The 26,617-nt window shown below is 33.9% G+C and overlaps 1 protein-coding gene across 2 annotated transcripts in view; it reads left to right on the top strand.

Moving 5' to 3' along the window:
- The first annotated feature begins 3,776 nt into the window (after positions 1 to 3,776).
- LOC143240288 (aldo-keto reductase family 1 member B10-like) overlaps positions 3,777 to 26,617 on the top strand; it is a 31,300-nt gene continuing 8,459 nt past the window's right edge. Inside the window, exons 1-8 of one of the 2 annotated variants that reach the window (XM_076482497.1) lie at positions 3,777 to 4,231; positions 7,037 to 7,204; positions 8,827 to 8,943; positions 11,695 to 11,772; positions 13,098 to 13,214; positions 21,586 to 21,692; positions 22,773 to 22,854; positions 23,571 to 23,654. In XM_076482497.1, the coding sequence (XP_076338612.1) occupies positions 4,157 to 4,231; positions 7,037 to 7,204; positions 8,827 to 8,943; positions 11,695 to 11,772; positions 13,098 to 13,214; positions 21,586 to 21,692; positions 22,773 to 22,854; positions 23,571 to 23,654 (828 nt within the window). In that variant the 5' untranslated portion in view covers positions 3,777 to 4,156. Of the gene's footprint in view, positions 4,232 to 4,465; positions 4,716 to 7,036; positions 7,205 to 8,826; positions 8,944 to 11,694; positions 11,773 to 13,097; positions 13,215 to 21,585; positions 21,693 to 22,772; positions 22,855 to 23,570; positions 23,655 to 26,617 lie in introns of those variants that run through there. The other variant, XM_076482499.1, reaches the window with a different exon arrangement.

Below are 26,617 nucleotides of genomic sequence, written 5' to 3'. Positions count from 1 at the left end.
TGTTTATGTTCGCTATAAGCGCACAAGTTTGACTTAGTTCCAAATTAAGTGTAAAACACAGTTAATAGTGTTGGTTCTTCCATTATTAGAATCGTTCGTAAGTGAAGTTGCTTTGTTGGTGAAGTATGAAGTTATTGTATTTAACGATTTCATTCTGCTCAATCTAACTTACTAGGAAAAGAAGCAGACAGACGAACAGAAGTAGTAATCTATTATGGTTTTTATTAATTCTTGCTGGTCTTACATTTTCAGTTAGAAACTTCAAAGCGCAGATGCTCGCTTGGCTATTGTACAGGGTGGCCCTTAAATCGGCCATATTTCTCTGAAAACAAAGAAAAAAATTATAATACATGCGTAATTGAATATAATATGATAACATATGGATGGGAAGGGACTTACGGCCCACCCGCAAAGCAGAAAAGGTAGGCCTGTTAATAATTGAAGGTTCCTGGATCTTGACATGGATGTGTATTTCTCAATGAATTGTGACAGTTAAGTTATAAAGAAACAAATAAGACAGATTATTAAAAACATCAAATATTTAACGATTCACAAATAACAATACAAACAAACAGCACTCCACCTATACAATACATAATTGTACAAGGTGGCTCGTAAGTCCCTACCCATCCATATATCTTATGTATCAAGTGTATCTGTGTGCTGTCCATCCGCAAGCTACCAATTGTACAAAAAGTGTTTTGGGATTGATATAAAATTATTATAAAAATGCCGTTTCAGCATGTTTGAATATTATAATTATATGAAAATGTATGTATATTTTAAATCTGTTTGTAATTTCTTTCCATTTTGACTGCTCACAATATCATTTCTGAAAGAAAAACATCCTACTGATAAACTCTAGAAGTACCTTAACATTTAACATAATGCAATATATTCTATTTTAAGTGTCTGTTAATTTAATATAATGAAATAATCTTTATCTCAAATACGCAAAAACAACTAAAGAAAAAAAAAGAGTATTATGTCAGTGTTTCTATCAGAAAGCTCAAATGTCAAATATCTATTTGTAGCAAAACCTAATAATATTACACTATAAAATCATGTTTTAAACTGAGAAAACGTACATTATTTACCAAAACCATCAGTGCCATTATTATCACGGTAAATATGCTACCCACATAAATGATAGTTGCTATTATTTCAAAACAGAAGACGTTGCAAGATTAAGTCATAATCTGACTTGCTAATGGAAAACATCGCTATCTACTTTTATGTAGTGTACTCTACTTTAAAAGAATTTTCCTCAAGAGAAAGTACGCGTGATGCTTAGATTGAGTGATCCAGTTAAGTAAATAACTTTATCACATAAAATCCAATTAACATATCTCGTGTATTGGTCAAGAACTTGAGGTAACGTACTGCTACAAAACACTTATATCATGTTGATATTTTGCACGTGACCAGAATAGCCTGTTTGCTAATGAAGATGGTATTTGTTTATTTGTTTTTTAATTTCGTGCAAAGCTACATGAGGGCTATCTCCACTAGCCGTCCCTAATGTAGCAGTGTAAGACTAGAGAGAAGGCAGCTAGTCATCATCATTCACCGCTAACTCTTGGGATACTCTGTTACAAACGAATAATGGGACTGACCTTCACTTATAACGACTGTAAGAGCGAGTCTGTTTGCATGGGGCGAAGATTCGAACTTGCAACCTCTAAGTACAGTCCGAGCGCCTTAACCTCCATGCCTAGCTCAGGAGGAGATACTTGAGAAGTTTCAATCTTAGTCTGAAAAAAGTCGTATCTAGACTGAGAGAGCACGGAATTACAAATATGATATATGAATTAATTGAAGAAGACTCTAGCATTATCACAGTCAGGAATTAGAGCTGTGTTTATCATCTTGTACTTTGTTTAATTTAAATGTTAGCTATAGGACACATGACATTATAATCAGGTAAATTTATAAAAGTATTCCTAGAATACCTAGGATGTTCGGGAATGTTAAGGATTTGGAGATTTTGCAAATTATTGAAAAGTAAGGATACACTATAAATACGAGAATTGGTAAAGCATTGAGTTTCATGTTAGCAGAATATCAGTCGAAGTAAAGTATTCCGAACAGAGCTGGTTAGCGCGTATATTCAACTAATTGACCAATTATTCATTAAATGGTAGAAGTAAATCTACCTGTACGTTAGTTGAAGGGGTATTAATGACTGAAACTTCTGTTCAAGAAAAAATATTATTGATTATCTTAGGACTCGAACTGTGTAAAAGCGATAGCAGTTTGTAGCATATTAAAAACATTTGTTACCACTATGTGGAATAGACTTTGCACCATTTTTTAAGATAACTTGGAAATGACCTTTCCATCGAAATAACACATTATAAAAACGTATACAAAAATATAACATACAGATAACCCTCAGCTCCAGGTTAGTTGTGAAAATAGGGCACACTAGAAGGGTGTGTTTTTCATATAGCAAAGCCACAAAGGGCTATCTGCTCAGCCCACCGAGGGGAATCGAATCCCTGATTTTAGCGTTGTAAATCCGGAGACATACCGCTGTACTAGCGGGGGGCCACTGGAAGGGCCATGCAACAATAAGTCCAAACTTGGAGCCCCCCAGTGGCTCAGCGGTATGCCTGCGGACTTACAACGCTAAAATCCGGGTTTCGATACCCGTGGTGGTCAGAGCACAGGTAGTTTATTGTGTAGCTTTGTGCTTAATTCAAAACAACAACAACCAAACTTGGATTTGAAACATCGTCTCACTTTCTCTGTCCAGCAAACAGTGTCACCTCATGATATCTTTTCTTTGACAACATTAGTCAGCTACGAGGTTCAGGAGACGTAAAAGTGGGTGTTCCAGTTTTAATTAAGTACTTTAACCCAGGCGCAAGATAAACTGAAATATCCTTGTAAACAGAAAATCGCAAGAAAAGAACAAATGGTTGAAGTGACTAGAACAAGATAACGTTACAGTGTGGACAATTTGGAAATAATAATTTATAGAACAAATATATTATACCACTTTTCAAACTATTTTAAAATTGTATGCCCGCATTCTACAAAAGAACAATGTCACAAAGATATTAAACTTATCAATTAAACATTAACATGATTAATATAAGGGGTATTTAACTAATAACTTATTTTGAATTTGTTAATTGTTATAGGCTGAGCTTGTCGATGGTAACTATTCTACTTGGCTTTTTGAACATGTTCTGCATTTAAAATAATTATATGCATATACATTTCTCAAAATTTAAACACAAAGCTACACAATTACTACCTGTACTCGCGCAATAATGGTATCGAAACCCAGTTTCCAGCGTTATAAGTCTGAAAACATTCCGCTGAGTCACTAGGGGTGTGTGTATGTGTTTTCTTATAGCAGAGCCACATCTCGCTATCTGCTGAGTCCACCGACGGGAATCGAATGCTAGGGGTGTCATATGTGTGTGTGTACATATAGCATTAAATTAGTGACCATTTACAAACTGCTAAAACTTTAAAAAAACAAATATGCTTTCTATTTACTTGTATGTTAATAACCTTATTGAATGTAATTATATACGAATATCACATATATGTATTTGTAATAAAATTGAATTATTACTAATAATTATATCACACTGAGTTATCTACTAATTACAAACTGGGAAAAAGTAAAACCTTGAAAGTTTCCTATCTACTTGTAATGTGAGATTTTGAGTGTGTATGTGTAAATAAAATACCATTTCATATGATTACTTGGTCAAAGTTTTTTTTTAATACTGAAATATATCATATATAACAGATAGTTTGTTTGTTTTGGAATTTCGCACAAAGCTACTCGAGGGCTATCTGTGCTAGCCGTCCCTAATTTAGCAGTGTAAGACTAGAGGGAAGGAAGCTAGTCATCACCACCCACCGCCAACTCTTGGGCTACTCTTTTACCAACGAATAGTGGGATTGACCGTCACATTATACGCCCCCACGGCTGGGAGGGCGAGCATGTTTTGCGCGACGCGGGCGCGAACACGCGACCCTCAGATTACGAGTCGCACGCCTTACGCGCTTGGCCATGCCAGGCCATAACAGATAGTCAGTGTATAAAATCCTATAGCGTATCGGTTGATAGTATACAAGAAGTGTTGAGCAGTTTGACAGGATCAGCGATAAGCTTTAGTGATAGTTTGTCATGGTCTCTCACGAGAAAATAGTGCTTCTTGCAAGTGGTCAAAAGGTGCCTATTATTGGACTAGGAACATGGAAGGTATTTTTTATTTACTCATTATGGATTGTAGCATTTATTTTTGGAGGGAAGCTGTGAAGCTTCTGACATAATTAAGTGTTCAATCATGAATGGTTAATTAATGAAGCTAAAATATATGGAGTTGAAGTGAAATTGTAATAAAATGTGTAAATGGAAAGTTATATATATCTCATGAAAAATAGCTGATATGTTAAAACTATTACGCATATTAGCCTTCAGAGTTCATATATCTCAACACAGTTGGTATGGGGATTGGAAGATTATTCTCTACTTTATTTCTTTAAAAGTTTTAATACCCATACCAGCCGTCTTGAGATACATTTTTACTTTAAGTGAGTTTCTCGTCATCGCGAATAGAGCATTCCGAAAAATTTTGTTAAAAAGGAAAGACTGCTTTACAAGCAATGATACAGTCTAGTAACATTTTCAGAACCATTTTAAACATCTAATTACAGCAAATCTACGCATCTTTTCTTTCGTCCAGGTAATATTAACCTTTCAGAAAGATAATAGATTAATAAATTAAGATTTTCCCTAATGATTCGATCTTAGTTTTCATTCATTGTAACGTATTTTACTAAATGACTTTGTGGGGTTTTATCAAACTTTCCAGAATTTTCACATTACAAAAGTGTCAATAACTGATCTATAATTTATATAGCAAGTCCTATCACCTTCTTTAAAAACTAAGTAACATTATTATATCCTTCAGACACCTGCCATTATCTCTTGACCTACCTACCGAAATAATTCTTATGGTTACAAAACATATAAAACCTCAGTCATGTCATAGTCTTGAATAAAAAAAAACAATAAAAATGTTTTCGTCAGTATCTTTTAAGTGTATGTGCAAGCCCCATTTTAATATTTTGCTTATCATTAGAATTCTTGGGAAAAAATTCAATTAATTTTACTTTTGTATTGCTAACAACTGGATTTTGATGCTTGTGGTAGATATAGCACAGATAGCTTGTTGTAGCTTTACACTTAAAAACAAACAAATAAATAAAATCAGAAACCACATGAAAAATAAACCTAGAAAATCAGATCAGTAGAAATTGTCTGTTTCCATTTTCTTATTAACAAAATAATATTGGTATAAGTGTAGTTAATAAATTTTTAAAGTTTGATCATATTAAACACTGGCTTTTCTACCTCTGTTTAAGATGTTTAGGATTAAAGAATGGCTTGTATAATTGAAGAGATGTGTAGCAAATGACATTTAATTGTGGTAATTACAAGGTAGTACATGTAGGTAATTAGTTTTAACATTCCATCTGTTTCTCAACTGCTTTGGGTTTCCTAATTTCCTTTTTTGAAATAGTCCATTACTTTCATTCACTTGAAAATCTTCCAACCTTTTTGTAACTAGAAACTTAAGGTCTTATGATAACTTCCCAATTGAAGTGAAAGGGGTTAAGGATTGTGCATAGAAGACTGGAAGCTAATGTTACATATATTTTTTTTTTGGAGGTGAAAAATAATTGATCATGTAATTGTAGGTCATTTGACATTACTTCTGTAGTGGTAAAAGTTTCAAAAACACTGATTAAAGTCACCTAGCAAAGTTCACTGGACAGCCAGCATGGTTTCATACGAGGAAAATCTTTTAAATCATCTTGCTCTCTTCAAAAATGTTACGTGTTAGAGATGAAGGATTGGGTTTGTTATACATTGGTTATCAGATGGCTTTTGATAGAGTGGTTATTTTTATAAATTGCTTATATTGAACTAAAACTACTTTTTGAAATTTCCTAAGTCTGCCCCATATCTTTTTTTTAAACTTATTTTCCCAATTCTTTAGCAAGTATAAGAAAAAATATTTATTGCTAAATAAAAAAAACTATGTAAGACTGGCTATTGAGCTTGAAAAAAGGAATGAAACAAAGTGGGGATGGAGTTTGATGCATCACTTGGTCAGCAACTAAACCATCTCAACTTTACATGGAGAATAAAATCCCCACATTACTGGCTTCGGCCTGGCATGGCCAGGTGGTTAAGGGACTCGACTCGTAATCCAAGGGTTATGGGTTCAAATCCCTGTCACACCAAACATGCTTGCCATTTCAGCTGTGGGGGCATTATAATGTGACGGTCAATCTCACTATTCATTGGTAAAAGAGTAGCCCAAGAGTTGGTAATGGGTGGTGATGACTAGCTGCCTTCCATCTAGTGTTACACTGCTAAATTAGGGACAGCTAGTGCAGATAGCTCTCATGTAGCTTTGCACAAAATTCAAAAACAAACCAAACAAAACAAACATTACTGGCTTCCCCACTGTGTATATAGAAAGCTTGGTGTTTAAATAAAATCCCATCTTTCATCATTATACTTGTCCTTTAGTTAATCTTAGGATACAACATTTATGATTATTTTACAGTAGAATAATATTTTATTATTGGAAAGTCTAGTTCTCTTTGTTTTGGTAGTGAAGAAGCCAGTAATGTAGGGATTTTATTCTCCATGTAAAGTCCAGATGACTTAGCCTACTACATGATCATTAGCCAATCAAGTGGTATGTCCTCTTTCATCCATATCTTGTTTGGTTCAGTAACTAGCCATATGTAACTTTTTTTTAGTGATAATTTTTTCCTAATACTTGCTTTTTTAATTTTTATAAGATGACATACATTGGTTACAAGTTATAGTGTATTCTAAAGCTTTAGAAATTTTCATAGAATAATAATAAAACAGCTAATCAAAGATCATACAGACTGTTTTACTCTGCCAGTAAATGTGTGAAACATGCATTTAATAAGATATGCTGCAGTAAATTATTTATATTTTTTAAAATTTTCTCTTCAGTCTGAACCAGGGAAAGTGAAACAAGCTGTCATAGATGCTATTGATGCTGGATATCGTCATATTGATTGTGCATTAGCGTACATGAATGAGGGTGAAGTGGGTGCTGGGCTACAGGAGAAGCTAACTGATGGAACTATAACCCGCAAAGATGTTTTCATAGTTGACAAGGTAAAAAGCTTCTTTGTCAAAATGGTATCTCAGGGATTAAAGTATATTAAACATTTTAAACCATACAAAATTATGCATTTTTTATTTATAAATTAGGTGTAAGAGTCTCGTGTTGCAAGTGTAATTTTTGTGAATAATTCAGTAAAAAATGCATTCTGTGAACCTTTTACATAAAGATATATTTGCAATGAATTTATTCCATTACCACTCACTATAAGAGGAACACTTGTCATATAATTTAAAACTGAAAGGTAAAATTTAAAGAAGGTTAGAAGTTGAATTCTATAAGACACTAAATTTCACCAGAGTAAAAAACTCTTCACTATTAAGTGGCTGTGTTTAAACCACATGATCTCCTTTCTTGTCAGTTTGTTTTTGTTATCAAGAAATATGTAATTATAAAAAGTAACTTTCACTTTAAGAACATTTATAATGATTATGTTAACATTAGGTTAGAGCAATATCCCAAGATTAATAGTGTTAAACAAATGGATTTAGAATGAGTAACAAAGATACAGATTATTAGCTACAGACAGTGCAAAGTGGTCACATCATGAACATAATATACAATAAGCTTAATCATTATTTAAAACTCAGAATTAATAACAATATGTATATAAGTGAAGTAGTGAAACAGTTATTTGGATTTAAATAACACTGTTGCTATTATTGAAAAGAAAGATAGGTCCAGTGGACAAGTGTATTAAAATTTGATGGATAACTATGAGTGAATCTTTGTAATGTAAGGATAGTCTTATAATTTCTGAGGTAAAGGCAGACTTCTCCAGAATTTTCCAGTGAATGCAGTAACTTTTGAAACACTATATTTACATTACACATTCCTATTGTTTATAAACAACATAAACCAAGAAATATGTTTACTGTGACTGTTATATTGCATTGTTTATTTGTGTTATAAAAATGAACAAGAATGTATAAAGCAGAATGTTCTAGGGTAGAATTGAACATTATATATGTTACCCTGAACAAAAATAAAAAAGGGGTGATGTGTGAAATCCATGTACATTTGACTTTCATTGTCATTAGTTCAACAGTTACACTGGTTAACATTCTATCCATCTTATCTTGTGAAGGTTACATACTTGTTTTTGGAAGAGTGCCAGAAACATCCATGGACAGATAACCTAAATAGATTACTGTGAAGAAGATACTGGTATTTAATCAAGTAGACAGCCTACTTCTATAACTTATAAAAACAGTACAGTAAATTAATTGACTAGTTAAATAAAGTACATACACCATAAACTGGTTACATTGAAAATCAAGTACAAGTATTGGTATAACATAAACAATTTTTTCATGTGTAGAACACTTGTTTTTATATTCATACATTCAGTATGAAATTAATGGCAAAATAATTGCAGTTTTCAAAAAGATTATGAAAGACGGATAGTTTTATTTAAAAATGAGTTGTTTTTAATATCAGGTCAGAATTTGTCCACTTTCTAATTTAAGTGTGTAAGACAATATTTAACTAATTTAACTTTAATGTTTGTTGGATTTTGGATAACTAGGGATTTGATTATTTTTCTAGAGCTATTGAAGTTTATTGAATTTAGAGTCAAGTTCAAATATATAACAAAAAATTATTTTTACTGTAGTGTTGGAATACCTACCATAAGAGAGAACGTGTAATTGAATGTTGCAAATTATCTTTGAAGAATTTGGGGCTAGAGTATCTGGATCTATATCTTATACACTGGCCATTTGGTTACAAGGTATGGTTTATATAGAGTTATATTTAATATGTGGTTCTGTATCTTACACACTGGCCACTGGTATTGAGAGTTTTTAGGTTTTGTTTCAAATAGTTCTGGTTTGCTTTAGTGTGTGGGACAGCCTACATTGACCACAAAGTAAGCCCTTGTTGTCTCAAAATATTATATTAGTTCAATTTAGAGTATTTGCCTGGTACATGTGAAGTTTTAGGTTTGATTTCAGTGTGTGTAAAATAAAGACAAATTATCACAACATCATCTACAAAATCATTTAAGGTCTAAACTAAGGCTGTGTTTTAATCATTTAGAGCTTATAAAGCCATATCCAAAACTATTACAAATTATATCTACATTGTGTAATATTTTCACTGATTAAAACTTAAAGAAGTGACAAGACTGTATTTGCTTTCTGTAATAATTTATGTTCAACTTAGCTGGCAAGTATTCCATCCAAAGGCAAGAAAGATCTATTCAAGTAGTTTCTTTTTATACATTTTTTTGCAACTTTTTCAAATGCCATAAATTTACAAAAGTAAGTTCTCATTCTACTTATCTTTCAAACAGTTTACTCACAGTTGTTTAAAAAAAGTGAATACTCTGATATAATCCTCAGTTAATTCATCTGTAATGCTGAGTGATCAGTTATAGTTTGATTTAATCACCGAGCCTATTGATAGATTATATTATCCTAGTTGGTTATTGGCACGTGAGATTTGCATAGTTGGAACAACCAAAAACAGTAATAATTGATTAGAATTAGTATATAATATTTGTTACATTGATTGAATCAGAATTTTGATTACAGGACTTGTTTTGATTAACACTGGTAATTGATTAATTAAGTTAATGACTCAGCTGTGTCTGCATGTCTTTTATATTTTAAAACATGCTAATGAATTTGAGAATAAACTTTTTTCCAGTTTTTGTTATAAGTTGATGGTCACATGAAAAATGAGGTATATAATACAATGAAACATTGACTGTTAAGTCTAGTTTACACAAGGAGCTAGCTAATACACCGTGCTATTTTACCACTGATGAAACACTAGTTAATACACTGTGCTGTTTTACCACCAATGAAACACTCACTAAAATGTCATTCTTTCTCTATAAACAGTAAAACATTGAATTTTATGATATATACTTTGCATGCTTATTGGACAGATTGGTTGTAGATGATCTGGTTAATATACCATATTAATTCACCTTTGAAACAATAATCAAAGTTTCTGTTCCTTTTTAAAACCAAAATTTTCTTGAAATGTGCTTTTCCTAATTTAAATAGTAAGATTATAGATTTTAAATCTAAATGCTTAGATGACCCTGTGTGGTGCTGGTGTTGTATGTCTGTCACAAACACCAGAATGTTTTCTGTTTGTCCTTGTTGACCTCAACAGATACCAGCAATGATGATATTCTGTTTAGTATTGCTTTTGTATTTTTGTTTCTCATAATTGCACATGAGAAACATTGTGGCATGTAATAGATGTTGAGGAACATTGGAATAATTTTAATACAGAGAACACACATCCTAAGGATTCCATAAGTTCACATGTGATGTTATTTTAACATAATATGTAGAACACACCCCCTAAGAATTCCATAAGTTCACATGTGATGTTATTTTAACATAATATGTGGAACACACACCGTAATGATTCCATTAGTTCACATGTAATGTTATTTTAATATAATACAAATCTTCTATATTCTTATATAATTTTGGTTCAGGTTATTTGTCTGTATGCTAAAAATAACATTTCTTTGGTACTTTATTTTACTTCATTTCCTTAGTTTTTACATTAGTGTCTTGTCTTGGTGACAAATGGCATTGAAACTTGTGTGTGAAAATATATGAAAATGGATAAATATGTGAGATGATTTTCTGGTAATTAGAGTGAAGATGATAGTATAAATATTACTGATAACAAAATGGTTTACAAATAACTGAAGAAGTCAAAGAACAAAAAGATTGGAAGATATGATGTTAAAGTCAAACCAATAATTTGATGAAAGCCTAAACTGATAACTAAAGGCTGGTTTTCAAACTGGTGAGGCTACAGAGATGTAGACATGAACAAGTAAATTAACTAAACTGTAGGTGATCCTTGGACAAGAGTCTACCCTCTTACATGGTTGAAGTATCAGATAACTGTGTTCACAGTTTGAGAGTATCTTTGTGTAGTTTAAAGAGTATAAACATAAGAAGAATCCCAAACTATCTGTTCTGTATGATGGTCAAAACCAGTACAAAACTGTAGGTAAGTGTTTAACTAGTTGTGCAATAGAAAGTAATTCTTCAGGTTAAACGTAGCACAGCATCTCAGTCAAGTTTGGTCTGTTCCAAATTATAACTTTGAAAATTAAAAATTTTTGTCAGTATGAGATGTATGGGTATTAACTGTAGAAGATTAAGGTGTGTAAAAATGTCCTATTTGCAAGGATAACTATAAATATAGTTGTTTTTTTTGAGACTCAAAACTGCTGCTAAAGTAACCATGGTTTGTTACTTTTTTTCATTTTTAAGTTTAGTAGGCCTGAAAATGTGTTATTTGCTCATCTGAGATATTCAGAGTGCAAAGGTCATTTAACTTAGGTTTTGGCTTTGTTGTTTTTATGAGATGGATGAGTATGGTTTACTAAAATAGAAGTTTACCAATCTTTTATTTGAAGTCTTTTTCACAATCTTACACTTACATCATTCATTATAAAACTGTTAAATATTGTTTATTTAAATCATGGAATTTACAGGAAGGTGATGTACTCTTTCCTAAAGATGAGGAGAACAAGCTTATAATAACCGACATAGACTATTTGGAAACTTGGGAGGTAGGAATGGTATTTGTAACTGATAATATCATAAATATTCTTGATCAACTTCTTATGTATATTTCTTTTTACAGTATTTAAATAATTGACTTAGAGCTCTTAATTACATTATCAATTGTTATGATGCCAGAAAAACATGTAGGCATTCCCAATTTACCCATGAAGAAGAAAGGTCCACCGTTTGAAAGAGCTTGAGTTATAGGGCTTTTATCACTTATTATCAGCAGTTAAGTATTTTTAACAAAAACACTATCTACATATGTATGTGTGAAATGTCTTGTTGGTTATTTCTACCTGTGAAAGTACATTTCGACCAGACCTTAGTTTTAATTTTTACGTTGAAGTGCTAATTATACTGAAACAAAGTAAAATGTTTTGTGTCAAATTTCCATAAAAACTAGATTATTATAACTTTTCTTGGAGTAGGAGTTGACTAACAGACCTTCTTGCACACATTCACAGATACTGTTGAATACATAAATGCTTTTTTTTTTTTTTTATAGTTTGTCCTTCCATGATGGACATTGTGTACAGTTGGGAATAACTAATTTGGTTATTGTGATTGTTTAAATAAAATGATCAATCATTAAACAGAGAGGTGCTGCACTACAGATGTCGTTATGTGCCACTAATTACTTATCATAATATACATACATTATTTAGAAAAAAGTGAGTATTTTCTAAAAAAAAAGTATTTATTCTGGGAAGTTCTGGACAAAGAAAGTATTTGTTTTGTGTGCTCTTTAGTCATATACAGAGCTTGAAATTTTACTGATATAAACTGTAATGTTCTTGTATATTAAAATTGCTACTCTTTATTGAAAAATAATAGTTGTAAAAATTTAATAAAACAACATCAATAAGGATATAATCAAACACTTCTGTACAGTCTGTGTGAAAGTAATGTCCTCTGTGAGGAGACTAGTTTTATTTAAAACTATATTCTGTTATAAAGAAATTGTTGTTTTACATACTACAGTTGTTTTTCTAATTTTCTGAATTTTAAATACCTAAATAGTGAAATTTTTTATGTATTGTTTTTGTGGTGCCATTCAATAGATTTATGATTATTCATTAATTTAATATACTGTATGTTATATTATTCATGATGTTAGAAAAAATGTTGGTTCAAGAGATCTTGATAGAAATGAAATAAAAAAAGCCCCTATAACCTGAGCACTTTCTAAAGATAGACCTTTCTTCTTCAGAGGCAATATTCAGTGCTTTTGAGAAAGTGGACTTCTTAGTAAAAACATAAATGATGTGAATGTCAGATTGCTGGTATAATAACTTTGTTTTGATTTTTTATCATGATAAATCCACAGGGCATGGAGGACTGCGTTAAGCTAGGACTTGTCCGATCTATTGGCTTTTGCAATTTCAACATTGAACAGATTCAGCGAGTTATGAAGAATTGTTCCATTAAACCTGTTATGCTTCAGGTATTTATATATATTTATTTTACTTGATAGTTCAGTATTAATATATATAAGTGATTCAGGTACTAAATGATGTTATTATTTACATGATAAAATTAAAGATAAACTTTGCAAGAAATTAACTGAGTAACATGTTAAAGGAGAAATAACAAATACATGAACATCATATAGAGAAAATAATATACTAGAGTTAACAGCCATAACTTGAGTTAGAAATGTTGTAGCAGATAAAATGTTTGTCATTGGTTTTCAACATATATGAATTCATCGTGATTGTTCCAGTAAGATATATCTGTAACAGTGTAATATTTTCAGTTTAGAGAAATGATGGTGTATGTAATAATAGATTCTAAGATTTGTTTATGTATAAAATTAATTTAAAAACAAGTGGTATAGAAAAGAAGGAGAAACAAGTTTGAGAGACAGCTAAATACTAATAGGCCTAAAAATTCTTATAAAAGTTATTTTAACTACCAGATGATCCATGTATTCTCAAGATGGCTGGTAAGGATATTAAAACTTTAATTAATGTTTCAACCTTCTTAGGTCATCTTCAGGTGAATAAAGAGAGTTTGCAACTGACCTTTGTCGATCGCTCGACATGATCAGGTGGTTAAGGCACTCGACTCATAATCTTAGGGCTGTGGGTTCAAATCCCTATCACACCAAATATACTCACCCTTTCAGCCATGGGGGCATTATAATGTGATGATCAATCCCACTATTCATTGGTAAAAGAGTAGACCAAGAGTTGGCAGTGGGTGGTGATGACAAGCTGACTTCCCTCTAGTCTTTCACTGCTAAATTAGGGATGGCTAGCGCAGATAGCCCTCAAGTAGCTTTGCATGAAAATTTAAAATAAACCAAACTGTTGCTTGGCACATGTCTTAGGGATGAGAGTGTAAATGGGCTCAGGATTGTAGGGGGCGTTACAGTATACGCTATGTTATAAGTAAGTATAGATATAAAGGTGGTCCTTTATATTGGTGTAATTTTGGTTTTAGTTTCCGTATAAGTAGGGGTTCTTTGATTTTGTGTTTGTTTATATTTGTTTTCCTACTTAATATCTGAGTGTTTTCTATGGTTATGTTGTGTTTATTTGACTTGCAGTGTTCAAAAATGTGTGATGGTGTTTTTTTGTGTTCTTTGAATCAGGTTTCCATTATTCTACTTGTTTTTCCAATATAGATGTTGTGACAATTATTGCATTGTATCTTATAAATACAAATTTATTCAAAAATCAGATAGAATACTAAACTGACAAACACAACACCAACATTATTTATAAAATACAATGCAACAACTGTCACAACTTCTTTATTGGAGAAACAAACAGAAAAATGAAAAACTCGCACGCAAAAAAAACCTTTACATGTTTTTGAACACTTCAAATCAAATGAACACAACATGACCATAAAAAACTCCCAGACTCTAAAGAGGAAAACAAATATAAACAAATGCAAAATCAAAGAAACCCGACTTATACAGCAACTGAAACCAAAATTAAACCAATATAAAGGAACACCTTTATACCTATACTAACTAATAATCTAATATCTAATTGCAATGCCCCATACAACCCTTTACACATCTACACCTTCATCTTTTAAGATTTGCTGAGCAACAATAATTTGCAAACTCTCTTTGTTAACCTGAAGATGACCTAAGAAGGTCAAGACATTGTTCTCTACTTTATTTTAATTTAGTAATATCCATACCAGATATCTTGACAATACATTTTTTACTTCAAGGGAGTTTCTTGTCACCACCAAAAGATTCCATGCATTGCAATGTTATGGTTTATATACCAAAAGATACTGTAGTCAGTTGGCTGTTTTTACATGTATGTAGTTTTGAATCTGTTGTGAATAATTTAGAAGAATGTGGGCTAATGTAATTTGTATTATAATGTTTATCCTATTGGTGCCTAACGTTTTTTCAAATTTTAGCACTTGGATATTAAAAGCTGAATATTGATTATTTTGTGCTGTAGAATTATTTTGTGTCTTCAGATTCAAAAGGTTAAATTAAGATAAAATGCAACTACAATAAACTTGAAGTCAAATACACATGAAAATGATAACACTTGTATCAAAATACTCAAGGAAAATCTTGTAAGAAATAATAATTAAATAAAACCATTTAAGATGCACAAAGCATGAAATAAAATTACTCTTTACATGTAAAAGTTTGGAGATGATTATGTACCAGTATGGTACCAACAAAACTTAGTTATCTGTGTCAGTCAGGATGGTACCACTGAAAACATGGTACCAACAAAACTTAGTTTCCTGTGTGAATCAGGATGGTACCACCAAAAACATGGTAACAACAAAACCCCTCATTGTGGATTCCTGTACATGGTGAGGGGACCTCTCAGGGAAGGTTCTGTTCTTTCAGGTTACCTCCTCTGGGATCTAAACATCCACCCATGTGTTTGCTGTGTGTGGCAACCTGTGAAGGGGAGGAGGAGATCCTAACACATCACTTGGCTTTGAATTCCTGTAGATGGGTGGCCTTTGGGTGGCCCCCCTTGGGTCAATTGGCTGGTCCACTTGGGCTAGAGTCAACTAAGTATCAGTGTTGGAAGTTCTCAACAGGTGTTGTGTGGACATTGTGTCTGAGGCTGGTGTTTGGGTATAGTGCTCACAAAACCCTCAAAGGGTAAGCGACCACGTCTTGAAGACTCTGATCAGCAATATTCAATATCTGTACCACCAGTTGTACCTCATTTTCTCATTCTACACTCTCTTTCAGAGAATCCTTTAGGGAAAATGTCTCCCTTTTTTATTCAGAAGGGACTTGCTGGCTTTCCAAAGTCACTAAAGAAGCTTTGATCTGGAGACATATTGGTTGAAACACCTACATCCCAACACAGTGAACTCCTCTTGAATTCAAAGGCAATTGGGGATGTACCTATTGAGGTTACCCTCATGCTACTTTGAATTCATCACGAGGAGTTATTGTTGAGAGGGATTTGAAGAACATCCCTAAGTCGGAGATTCTTGCTGGTCTCTCTACTCGAGTATCTGCAGTGAGGTGCATCTCCACTCGTAAAGATGGAGTTACACTGCTGACAAATATCCTCGTTTTGACATTTACATCACCATGTGCACCTGCCACCATCAAGGCAGGTTATCTAATTTGCAGGGTACGGCCATACATTCCAAACTCTCTCTGATGTTTCCAGTGTCAGAGGTAAGGTCACTCAAAGACGTCATATTGTGGTTCCCTGACATGCTCGTTGTGGTGGCAAGGACCACGATGCCTGTGAGTGTGAAATGGACCCACATTGTGTCAACTGCAATGGTTCCCACCTTTCCTACTTTTGTTCTTGCCCTAAATGGTTGGAGGAAAAAGAGGTGCAGTGTTTGAAAATGACTCATAACATTACTTATCCTGAGGCTTGGAAATTACTGTCTGCCACTTCATCTCAGACGTATGCTGCTGCACTTCGTTCCACAACTAGAGTGAGAGTGCAGAGAGATCTCTCTGTGCCTCCAAGAGAATCGTTCTCAAAACAAATGAAAAGCCTTTTGACCTCCATGGTTAAAAAAGTTGATGAATCAACTTATACACCCATATCTGTTCCTCCCATACATTCCAACAAACCCCAAGATCCACATCCTTTGGTTCCAGATACAGGCATTTGTTCAGATACATCTTTTTCTCCCACCCCAAGATACAAAACAATCATTCGTTCGCATTCTCAGTCACTGGAATCCACTTCCAACAACAAAGACCTGCCCAATTGACCCAGGGCAGGATCCATGGAGGTTGATAGATCTCCCTTGAATAAGGACAGTAAAGAAAAAAGACGTCGTAAACAGAGGGTTCTCCAGCCAATTCACCTACATGTTATTAAAAATGACCACCTTGATACAATGGAACTGTCAAGGTTTACGTTCTAATCTGAATGATATCAAAACACTGATTGCTTCCTACCATCCTGTATGTCTTTCCTTACAGGAAACATTTTTGAAATCTGCCAATACAGTCACCTTTTGGCAGTTTTCTCTGTACAGAAATGACAAGCTGTGTGATGGACAAGTACATGGAGGAGTGGCACTGGTCCACTTTCACTGCTCTCACAGAACTTGATCCTGCCATCGTCTGTCAGCCATCAATAGACGACTGTGTGGCAGTAGTAATGTACTGTATTATACAAGCAGCTGCTCAATGTATTCCTAAAACCTTGAACATTTTCCACTATATCCCTGTCCGTGGTGGAATCCTGCCTGCCACATGGCATGGAAGGCTCAAAAAGGGGCCTGGGATACTTTCTGTAGATATCCCACACTTTCAAACTGCATTGCTTTCCAGCAGGCCCGTGCACATGCTAGGTGGGTAAGATGTCAAAGCCAGAAGGAATCTTGTATTAAGTTCACAACTGGCGTATCTTCTACCACCAGTTCCAAAGTCATATGGGACAGGGTTTGAAAGGTCAGTGGGCACTACAGTTCTGTCCCCCTCTCGATTTTACTATCTGATGGCCAAGAAGTAGCTGATATCCAGAGCATCGCTGATACTCAAGGTGAAAGTTTTTGCCGCATATCTAGCACTTCTGCTTGTTCCTCGACCTTGTTGACCATCAAGACTCAGGCAGAGCATTCACCTCTTTCCTTTCAAACTGACTGTCTCTATGACTATAATCGTCCCTTTACACTGATAGAGCTAAAACTGGCCCTTCATCGGTCTGGCAATAAATCTGTTGGACCAGATGAGGTACACTATGAAATGCTGCACCATCTATCTCCTGCTTGTCTTGATATTCTTCTTATTGTTTTTAACAGGATCTGGCAGGAGAATGTTTTTCCTAATGCCTGGTGCTAGGCTATTATCTTACCTTTCTCTAAGCCTGGGAAAGATCCCAAGATTCCTTCAAACTACCGTCCAATTGCTTTGACGAGCTGTCTCTGTAAGACCTAAGAGAGGATGTTTAATGCTCATCTTGTTTGGATCCTCGCATCAAACAGCCTCCTCTCGCCCACCCATTGTGGGTTCCGATGACAGCATTGCACCATGGACCACCTGATTCGACTTGATACGTCAATCAGAGAAGCCTTTCTCAAACAACATCTTGTATCAATATTCTTTGACATTGAGAAGGCTTATGACACAACATGGAGGTATGGCATTTTGCGAGACTTCCACATATATGAGTTACATGACCATTTACTCATTTTTATTAAATATTTTTTAATGGACAGGACATTCCAAGTTTGTTTCAGTTCGACACTTTTCTGTACTTTTCTACAGGAACATGGAGTCCCTCAGGGCTGTGTTTTGAGTGCCACACCTTTCAGTATAAAGATTAATGCCATCACTGAACAACTCCCTCTCACTGTTGCAAACAGGCTCTATGCCGACGACTTTCACGTCTCATGCAAGTCATCGAACATGAAATATATTGAGCAGCAACTACAAACTGCCCTCGATCATGTACTGAAGTAGACCACTGCAAACAACTTTAATTTCTCTCTCTAAAACCGTTTGCATGCATTTTTGCCACCAACGGGGTATTCACCCTGATCCTGAACTTCGTATCGGTGAAGTTTTGCTACCTGTGGTCCCTGAGACCAAGTTCTTGAGGCTTATCTTTGACCATAAGCTGACCTTTATACCACACATTAAGCAGCTACAGGTCAAATGCACAAGAGCATTGAACATCTTCCGTGTCCTCTCTACCACCAGTTGGGGAGCTGATTGATGTTCTATGTTAAAGATATATGGTGCTCTTATTTGATCTTAACTCGACTATGGATCACTGGTCTATGGCTCTGCCAGACCCACAGCCTTAAAGATGCTGGACCCCATTCATCATCAAGAACCTCATCTACACCTTCGTCGTTTGCAACTGTCTTTACTATATTCTTCGAAACATCGTTCCTTACCAAAGCGTCCCACCTGGGGATGTGTTTTCCTTCCTCAGTTGGCCATACTTTTTCAGAACAGATGATCTGTCATTGCTCCTTTTGGCCTTCGCATCCAGACGCAATTGGATGAATTGGGTCTGTCCTTGGATAACATTGCAGAATCCATTTGTCAGCCCATCCAACCATGGCTTATTACAGTCCCCAAATGTGATCTTTCTTTAAGTCATCTGAGAAAAGCAGATACTCCCAAATGGAAGTACCGTCTTTTATTTATTGAATATCTTTCAAACAATCTTTCAATTCCAATTTATATGAATGGTTCCAAATCACGTGGCTCTCTGGGCTCTGCCATGGTTTGTTGAGGTTCGGTGGTTGTGCGCAGAATCCCCTCTAGAGATTTTGTGTTTACTGCTGAACTGTATGCCATTTCTCTTGCTCTGAATCATATTGAAGTGAAGCAGAACTCCAACTGCACTGTTTATACTGACTCCCTTAGTTCTCTACTGGCCCTGGAATCACTTCACGTTGGTTTACACCCTGTTCTCGCTGATATGCAAAAGAGACTGGCCCATTTCTCATTAACATCTACTCTATCCAGTTTTTCTGGATACCAGGCCATGTTGGTATTCGCGGGAATGAGGTTGCAGACACGGCAGCTAAATCTATTAGCTCTGGCACTATCACCACTGTGCCTATTCTGTACATGGACTATGGTCCTGTATTCAAGGCTTGGCTCCATGCTAGCTGGCAGTCGACTTGGAGTGAGCAATGCGAAAACAAGCTTTTCCAAATAAAACCCTATATTGGACTTTGGCTGTCTTGTTTCTGTAAGGATTGGAAGGAGGAAGTTGCTCTAACTAGACTATGCATTGGTTTCAGTTTTTTAACTCATCTTTTATCTGAAACTGATGCACCAGTGTGTAGTCTATGTAACACTCAGATCACTATAAGCCACATTTTACTTTCTTGTCATCATTACGACTCTCAACAATAGCACCATTTTAACACTGTTTTGTCCCAAGGTTTATCCATAACATTAGACAGTGTTATTGGTGATGGTGACACTGTTCACCTTGATAAAGTTTTTAGTTTTTTAAAGGTCATTAATCTTTTTAATGTCATTTAAGTGTTTTAAATTTATACATTAAACCTTTTTGAATGTGGTTCCCTTTTACGAATCACAATCTCTCTGGTTCGATTTGAAATTATAAAGTGGCCGTAACATTAAATAACTCGTCACCAGGACTGGAAAGGCCAACTTCAGATGACTAATGCTGCTGTTTGAACTATTCGTTTGAACTACCCTTTAGTCATCTTGGAGAGATATTATTACAATTTTGCTGGATGTGTTGTAAAACTTTTATTACTTTACTTTTCGAAAATGGCCATAATGACATATAACCAAGAACCAGGACTGGAAAGGCCAACTTCAGGTGACTGACGGTGGTTGTTGTACTTACCTGTTAGACTTCCTGAAGGGTTATGATAATTGCCATTATGCTACAGAAAGTCTTTTACAACTTCTCTTACTGTGGTTTCTCTCTTAACATTGTATACTAGATGTCAACATTGGTTTTGTGCTGTTTATGTTTTTAAATGCTGTTTTGTTTTATCTTCATTTCCTTTAATGAATTTCACTACTTTTACTTTATTTTTACCTTTTTACTGGATGTTTGGCACAGATAGCCTAGCTGCTTTGTGCCATAAAACACTAAATCAACCAACCAACCAACAAAACCTAGTTACCTGTGTGAATCATGATGGTACCGCTGAAAACAAACTATCATTATGTACCAGGGTGGTATCAGCAAACACCAACCAGTGTGAACCAATATCAGTTCTTTAAAGGAAAACCCCTTTGTTACCATGGTAAACGGTTGTTGGTTGTGTTTTCACCATAGATATTACATCATGTACCAATAGAGTATTTTAAAATGTTTAATTACTGTTTTTGTAAAGTTATTTGTTTGTTGGCATGCATTTGATGAAAAGAATTTTGAGCAATATTTCTGTAACAAATATATTTTTATTATCATATTAACAAATGTAAGTTTGTCTTCATTGAAGGTTTTATAACTTTTGTTTTTGTGCATATTTTGTTAGTAAGTTCCTTTACTTTGAAAAACAACACATAATGGCTAATTTCTGATGGGTTATTTTTTTAATCAAACAGCTCTTTCTGGAGGTTTTAAAATTTAATATTCTACAAATGTTTTCAATCACTATACAGTAAATACCACTTTATTTAATTATAGTACTTCAGTTTGTTTTGTGTATATTTATTTAGTATAAATTTTTTTCACTGAAAAAAGGAAAAATGATTTGTGTTTTAAATACTTAAATCAAAAGAAAATTAAATCTATCTCTTTAGACCAACAACTTGATGATTGGTTGAGTAAAAACACTACTCTTAACTTTGGAAAAAAAAAAAGCTTTTTACTAATTATAATTGCTAAAGTTGTTTATAGGGACAGTAGTTGTGTTTTATTTAACCGTAGGTTGAATGTCATCCATACCTAAACCAAAAGGAGTTGATTGATTTTTGTCATCAACACAATATCCAGGTCACTGCATATAGTCCCTTAGGCTCAAACGATCGGCCATGGTAAGATAGAAACTTTAACTTTAGCCATTTGTGTTAACTCCTTATAAAGAAAACCTGCTTTAGTATGAGTTCATGTAAGATGTGTAGCCATACAAAACTCAAGAGAAAACAGCCACTAATATATGAGGAATATGTTGTTGTTTTTTTCCAATGTAATGACTGTAGTGCTAAATTTACTTTTTGATTCTATGGATTTCTTCAGAAGCTTATTTAAGGTTGAATAGTATGTGGACCATGACAAGAGGCTTATTTCTGACAAGGGTATTGGCATATAATATCGCATTACATTCATTTGAAGGCACTTCCAATTTTTGCAATAATTGTCAGAGATATTTACTTTATGTGAAGTTCTGTTCATTTGGAAATATTTTAAATAACAAATAACTATGAGTAACTCATCAGTTTCATTTTCAGCATGAGTAGGTTTTAGCACTGTAAACAAGCTTTGTTCTTTCCCTGCACTATGTGTTTGTTTGTTACAAGTTCTCTACTGTGTAAGCTAGATTATCTGTTCCATGTATATAATAACTTATATATTTGTTCTTTGAACTTAGCTTTCTTTCTCACATTTTACTCTCTTTAACATCATGATGTCTTCATTTCAACATCACTACAGTTGTTTTGACTCCAGTCCAAAAGATTCTTCAAATGTCTGAAGATATTCCACGTGTCTAAGTATTATTCTCAAATATTACAATTTTTATTGGAACTATTTGAAAATAGCAAGTTAATATTCTTTGTATTTTGTAATATTTTCAGAAAGTGTGAGATGAATCAGTGTTTCACCTTAGAGTTTCTATTAAAGCTTTTTTTTCTGCATACACTCAATTGGAAATTATAAATTTTGACTAGTGTGTAAGTTCAACCAGATTAACAACCTAGTGTTATGTAACTGTTGGCAACTGTGTAAATCATAGCATATTATATTAATGTTCTTGTGTTACCTGAAGGCACATATTTGCCACAGAGCCAGTTTTTGATTGTGAAAATTTGTACTGTTGAGATGAAATTTTGAGAAGTGAGGTGTATAGCTCAGTTTATTCATTTTTTCTAATTAGTTAGTTTTTAATATTGTTTTAGGGCTAAACCTGATGATCCTAGTTTGTTAGAAAATCCTAAACTTCAGGAGATTGCCAAAAAAAACGGGAAAACAACCGCTCAGGTATTTCATTGTTTCTTTTAATGCAAGCATTAATCAGGAGAAAGCACATGTTTTTTGTAAACATTATTTACATTATTAAAACACTCATTTCTTAAGTTACATACCAGTGTTCCACCTTCTGATTCTGTCACAACTTCAGTTACCCTTTTTTCATTATTAGTTTGAAATAATAAAGTATTAGTTGGGGATGGTACTTCATAAATGTTTATTTTGATGTTATTGGTTAAAACTCAAATGCAGACTTCATTTGTTGGTGCTCCTAAAGTACCACAGTCAACAATCACCAATTTCATCTCCTGTTTTGATTTTACTCATTTCTTATTTATTATTTACTATAATTTTCAAAATAATTATTGACATTTGTATCCCTATGAAAGTTATTTTGAATTTAAGACTAACTGAAGTTCTTTAAGCCAGCTTAACCTCATGAGCAAAGTCTAACTAATGATTCAGTGCAAACTTATGAAACAACGTCTTTGATAAAATCCAGTAGTATAGAAGTTTCAATGAGTGAAATTCAATAAATTTGTAATCAGTTTCTTTTTTATAAATATAAACATCACCCATAAGAAACAATGGTTAGATTTTTTTTACCTTATCATAAATTTAGGTTTTCTGTTTCCAAACAAAAGTTTACGTTTGGTGGAATATAAATTTAAAATATTTCAATAATCTATACTATAAACATATTGAAGATGGTCTTTCCTTCACTTCAGGTACTACTACGTTTCCAGATTCAGCGTGGGGTTATTGTCATTCCAAAAAGTGTAACAAAAGAAAGAATTGTAGAAAACATTCAGGTTGGTTAAGTGTAATAAAAGTTGGTGATAAATTTACTGCAACTGAACACATTTAATAATAATTGTAAGGTGAACACATGTATAGCATGACACCTCACATTTACTTGCTGTCTATGTTAGTTGCACAACAACAGATAATGGCTTCACATTGAGATTTATTGCTTTTGATATGAAGATTGACACTGTAATATGTTACAAAGTATAATGATAAAATTAAAAGGAAACAGATGTGAAAAGGTTAATTATTAGAGCGAGTAAGTTAAATAGCTTTGGAACATTTGGTCAGTACTGCAAGGTAAATAAAAGTATTTTATATTTTCCAACTTTTATTTGACTATACATTGATTTTGCTATAGTTAATGATAGGTAGAGAAAGTAAGAAATAAAATATAAAGCTTTACTGAAGAATGAAACATATATATTAATTTAGGGGCTTCTATTGGTTATGTAAGTAAAATACAAAAACTGTAAGGTAAAAAGCAATATTTTAAATCATAGCAAGCATATCAACTTTTGCATCGACAGAATCAGTACAGGGTTTGGAAAATTACAAGTACAGTCATGTGACAAAATTAGAACACCCTATGAAAGCCTGTGTAATTTTGTAACAATGTTGGATATATGGATATTTAAACTCAATTTTGACAATGCTGAGAGATTAAAGTAATATAACTAAACAATTAAAACTGAAGAAAAGGCTTTTCAAGATCTTCTGTAAAATGTAATTCTACAAAAATGCATATTCTAACTGAGGAAAAAGTTAGGACACCTCCACATTTATTCCCACTGAAAATGGCTCAACTTACACACAGGTGTATCACACCAGGTGCACATGATTAGAAGATTGTTACTCAACATTTTGATTGGCCCTATTTAAACTTCAGACATTTAATTTGGTGTGCTCCTGACTGTTGAAGTGAGAGTGAGCACCATGGTGAGAGCTAAAGAGCTGTCTGAGGCCTTTAGAAAGAAATTTATAGCAGCTTATGACTCTGGTAAGGTATTTAAAAAGATCTCAAAAGATCTGTCCAAAAAATAGTCAACAAGTGGAGGGCTGTCAAAACAACTACCAACATGTCCAGGTCTGGTCATCCAAACAAGTTCACCCCGAGAGCAGACTGCAAGATGCTAAAAGAGGTCTCCAAACACCCTAACATGTCATCACGGGACTTACAGCAGGCTCTGGCTACTGTTGATGTGAAAGTGCATGTCTCTACAATCAGAAAGAGACTGCACAGGTTTAACTTGCATGGGAGGTGTGCAAGGAGGAAACCTTTGCTCTCTAAGAGAAGCATCAAGGCCAGACTGTAGTTTGCCAGAGAGAATGTAGACAAAAACCAGGACTTCTGGAATAATGTTCTTTGGACAGATGAGTCCAAAATTGAATTATTTGGACACCAGAACAGAGAACATGTTTGGCATAAACCAAATACAGCATCCCAGGAAAAGAACCTCATACCAACTGTGAAGCATGGAGGTGGAAGTGTCATGGTTTGGGGCTGCTTTGCTGCAGTAGGACCTGGACAGCTCACAATCATAGAATCCACCATAAATTCTACTTTGTATCAGAGGGTGCTGGAGGAATATGTGAGACCATCTGTAAGAAAATTAAACCTGAAACGGAACTGGACCCTGCAACACGACAATAATCCAAAACATACCAGTAAATCCACCAAGGACTGGCTGAAACCTAAGAAATGGAGAGTCCTAGAATGGCTGAGTCAAAGCCCAGATCTTAATCCCATTGAGATGCTGTGGGGTGACTTGAAACAGGCTGTACATGCAAGAAACCCCTCAAACATCTCACAGCTCAAAGAATTCTGCATTGAGGAGTGGGGCAAACTTCAGACTGATATCAGAGACTGGTAGATGGCTACAAGAAGCGTCTCACTGCAGTTATTTCAGCCAAAGAGGGTAACACTAGCTATTAGGGGGTAGGGTGTCCTAACTTTTTCCTCAGTTAGAATATGCATTTCTATTGAATTACATTGACAGAAGATCTTGAAATGTCTTTTCTTCAGTTTTAATTGTTTAGTTATATTCCTATAATCTCTGAGTACTGTTAAAATTGAGATTAAATATCTATATATCCAAAAATGTTACAAAAATACACAGGCTTTCATAGGGTGTCCTAATTTTTTCACATGACTGTAAATCTTTCTTAGAAATAATGTATTAAAAAAAGTTTTTTGTATACAACAAATTTATAATGTTTGTAAGAGCTTGCTATTTTCTGTGAAGGTAAAATTAATAATTATAGAATTATAGTGAACATTATATGGAATTGGTGAATTTGACCAAACCTTAGAACAAATGGTTAACTTTTCACAAAATCTAGAACTGTCAAACAGTCATTACTTTACGATAGTTTTAACTCTTCCTAATATCATATAAATCCCATTCTCAAAGCAAGCCTATGAAAAGATTCAGTTAAAATTTAATGATTTGGATTGACTCTGTATATCTGTATTTTGCTTAGTGACTAGGCTGCTGAACTTGCTATCTTAAACTCATTACTGAACATCCTAACTCTTTCAATCTCATTATTCATTAGTAAAGAATAGTCCAAGTATTGGGTGGTGTTGAATAGCTGCCTTTCTTCTATAGGCTTCCAGCAGAATATGCAATATTTAGATTTTTCACACATTTATGTGGTTAAACTTTTGTGGCAAAAATAAGGAATGCCCAGTGCAAATGGCCCTTGAGTAGCTTTACACAAAAGTCCACAAACAAAATCTTCATATATTTATCATTTGGGTTTTGTATACTCTTTAACCCTTTCACAACAGGCTTAGTATAAAACACATTAATTCACATACATTATTGCACATAGTAAGTGTTCATCCAATAACTTTTACTGCAGTATGTGTATCTTCATATAGTTAAGTAAAATTTTTACTACATGTTGCAAGTCTTTTGTATATAAAAAATCATATTTTTTGTTGAAGACTTGTTTATGAATA

This window comes from Tachypleus tridentatus, chromosome 13, assembly GCF_004210375.1.
Source record: "Tachypleus tridentatus isolate NWPU-2018 chromosome 13, ASM421037v1, whole genome shotgun sequence".
Lineage (NCBI taxonomy): Eukaryota > Metazoa > Arthropoda > Merostomata > Xiphosura > Limulidae > Tachypleus > Tachypleus tridentatus.
The sequence above is the reverse complement of the archived record's forward strand: the minus strand, read 5'-3'. Positions and strand labels throughout refer to the sequence as shown.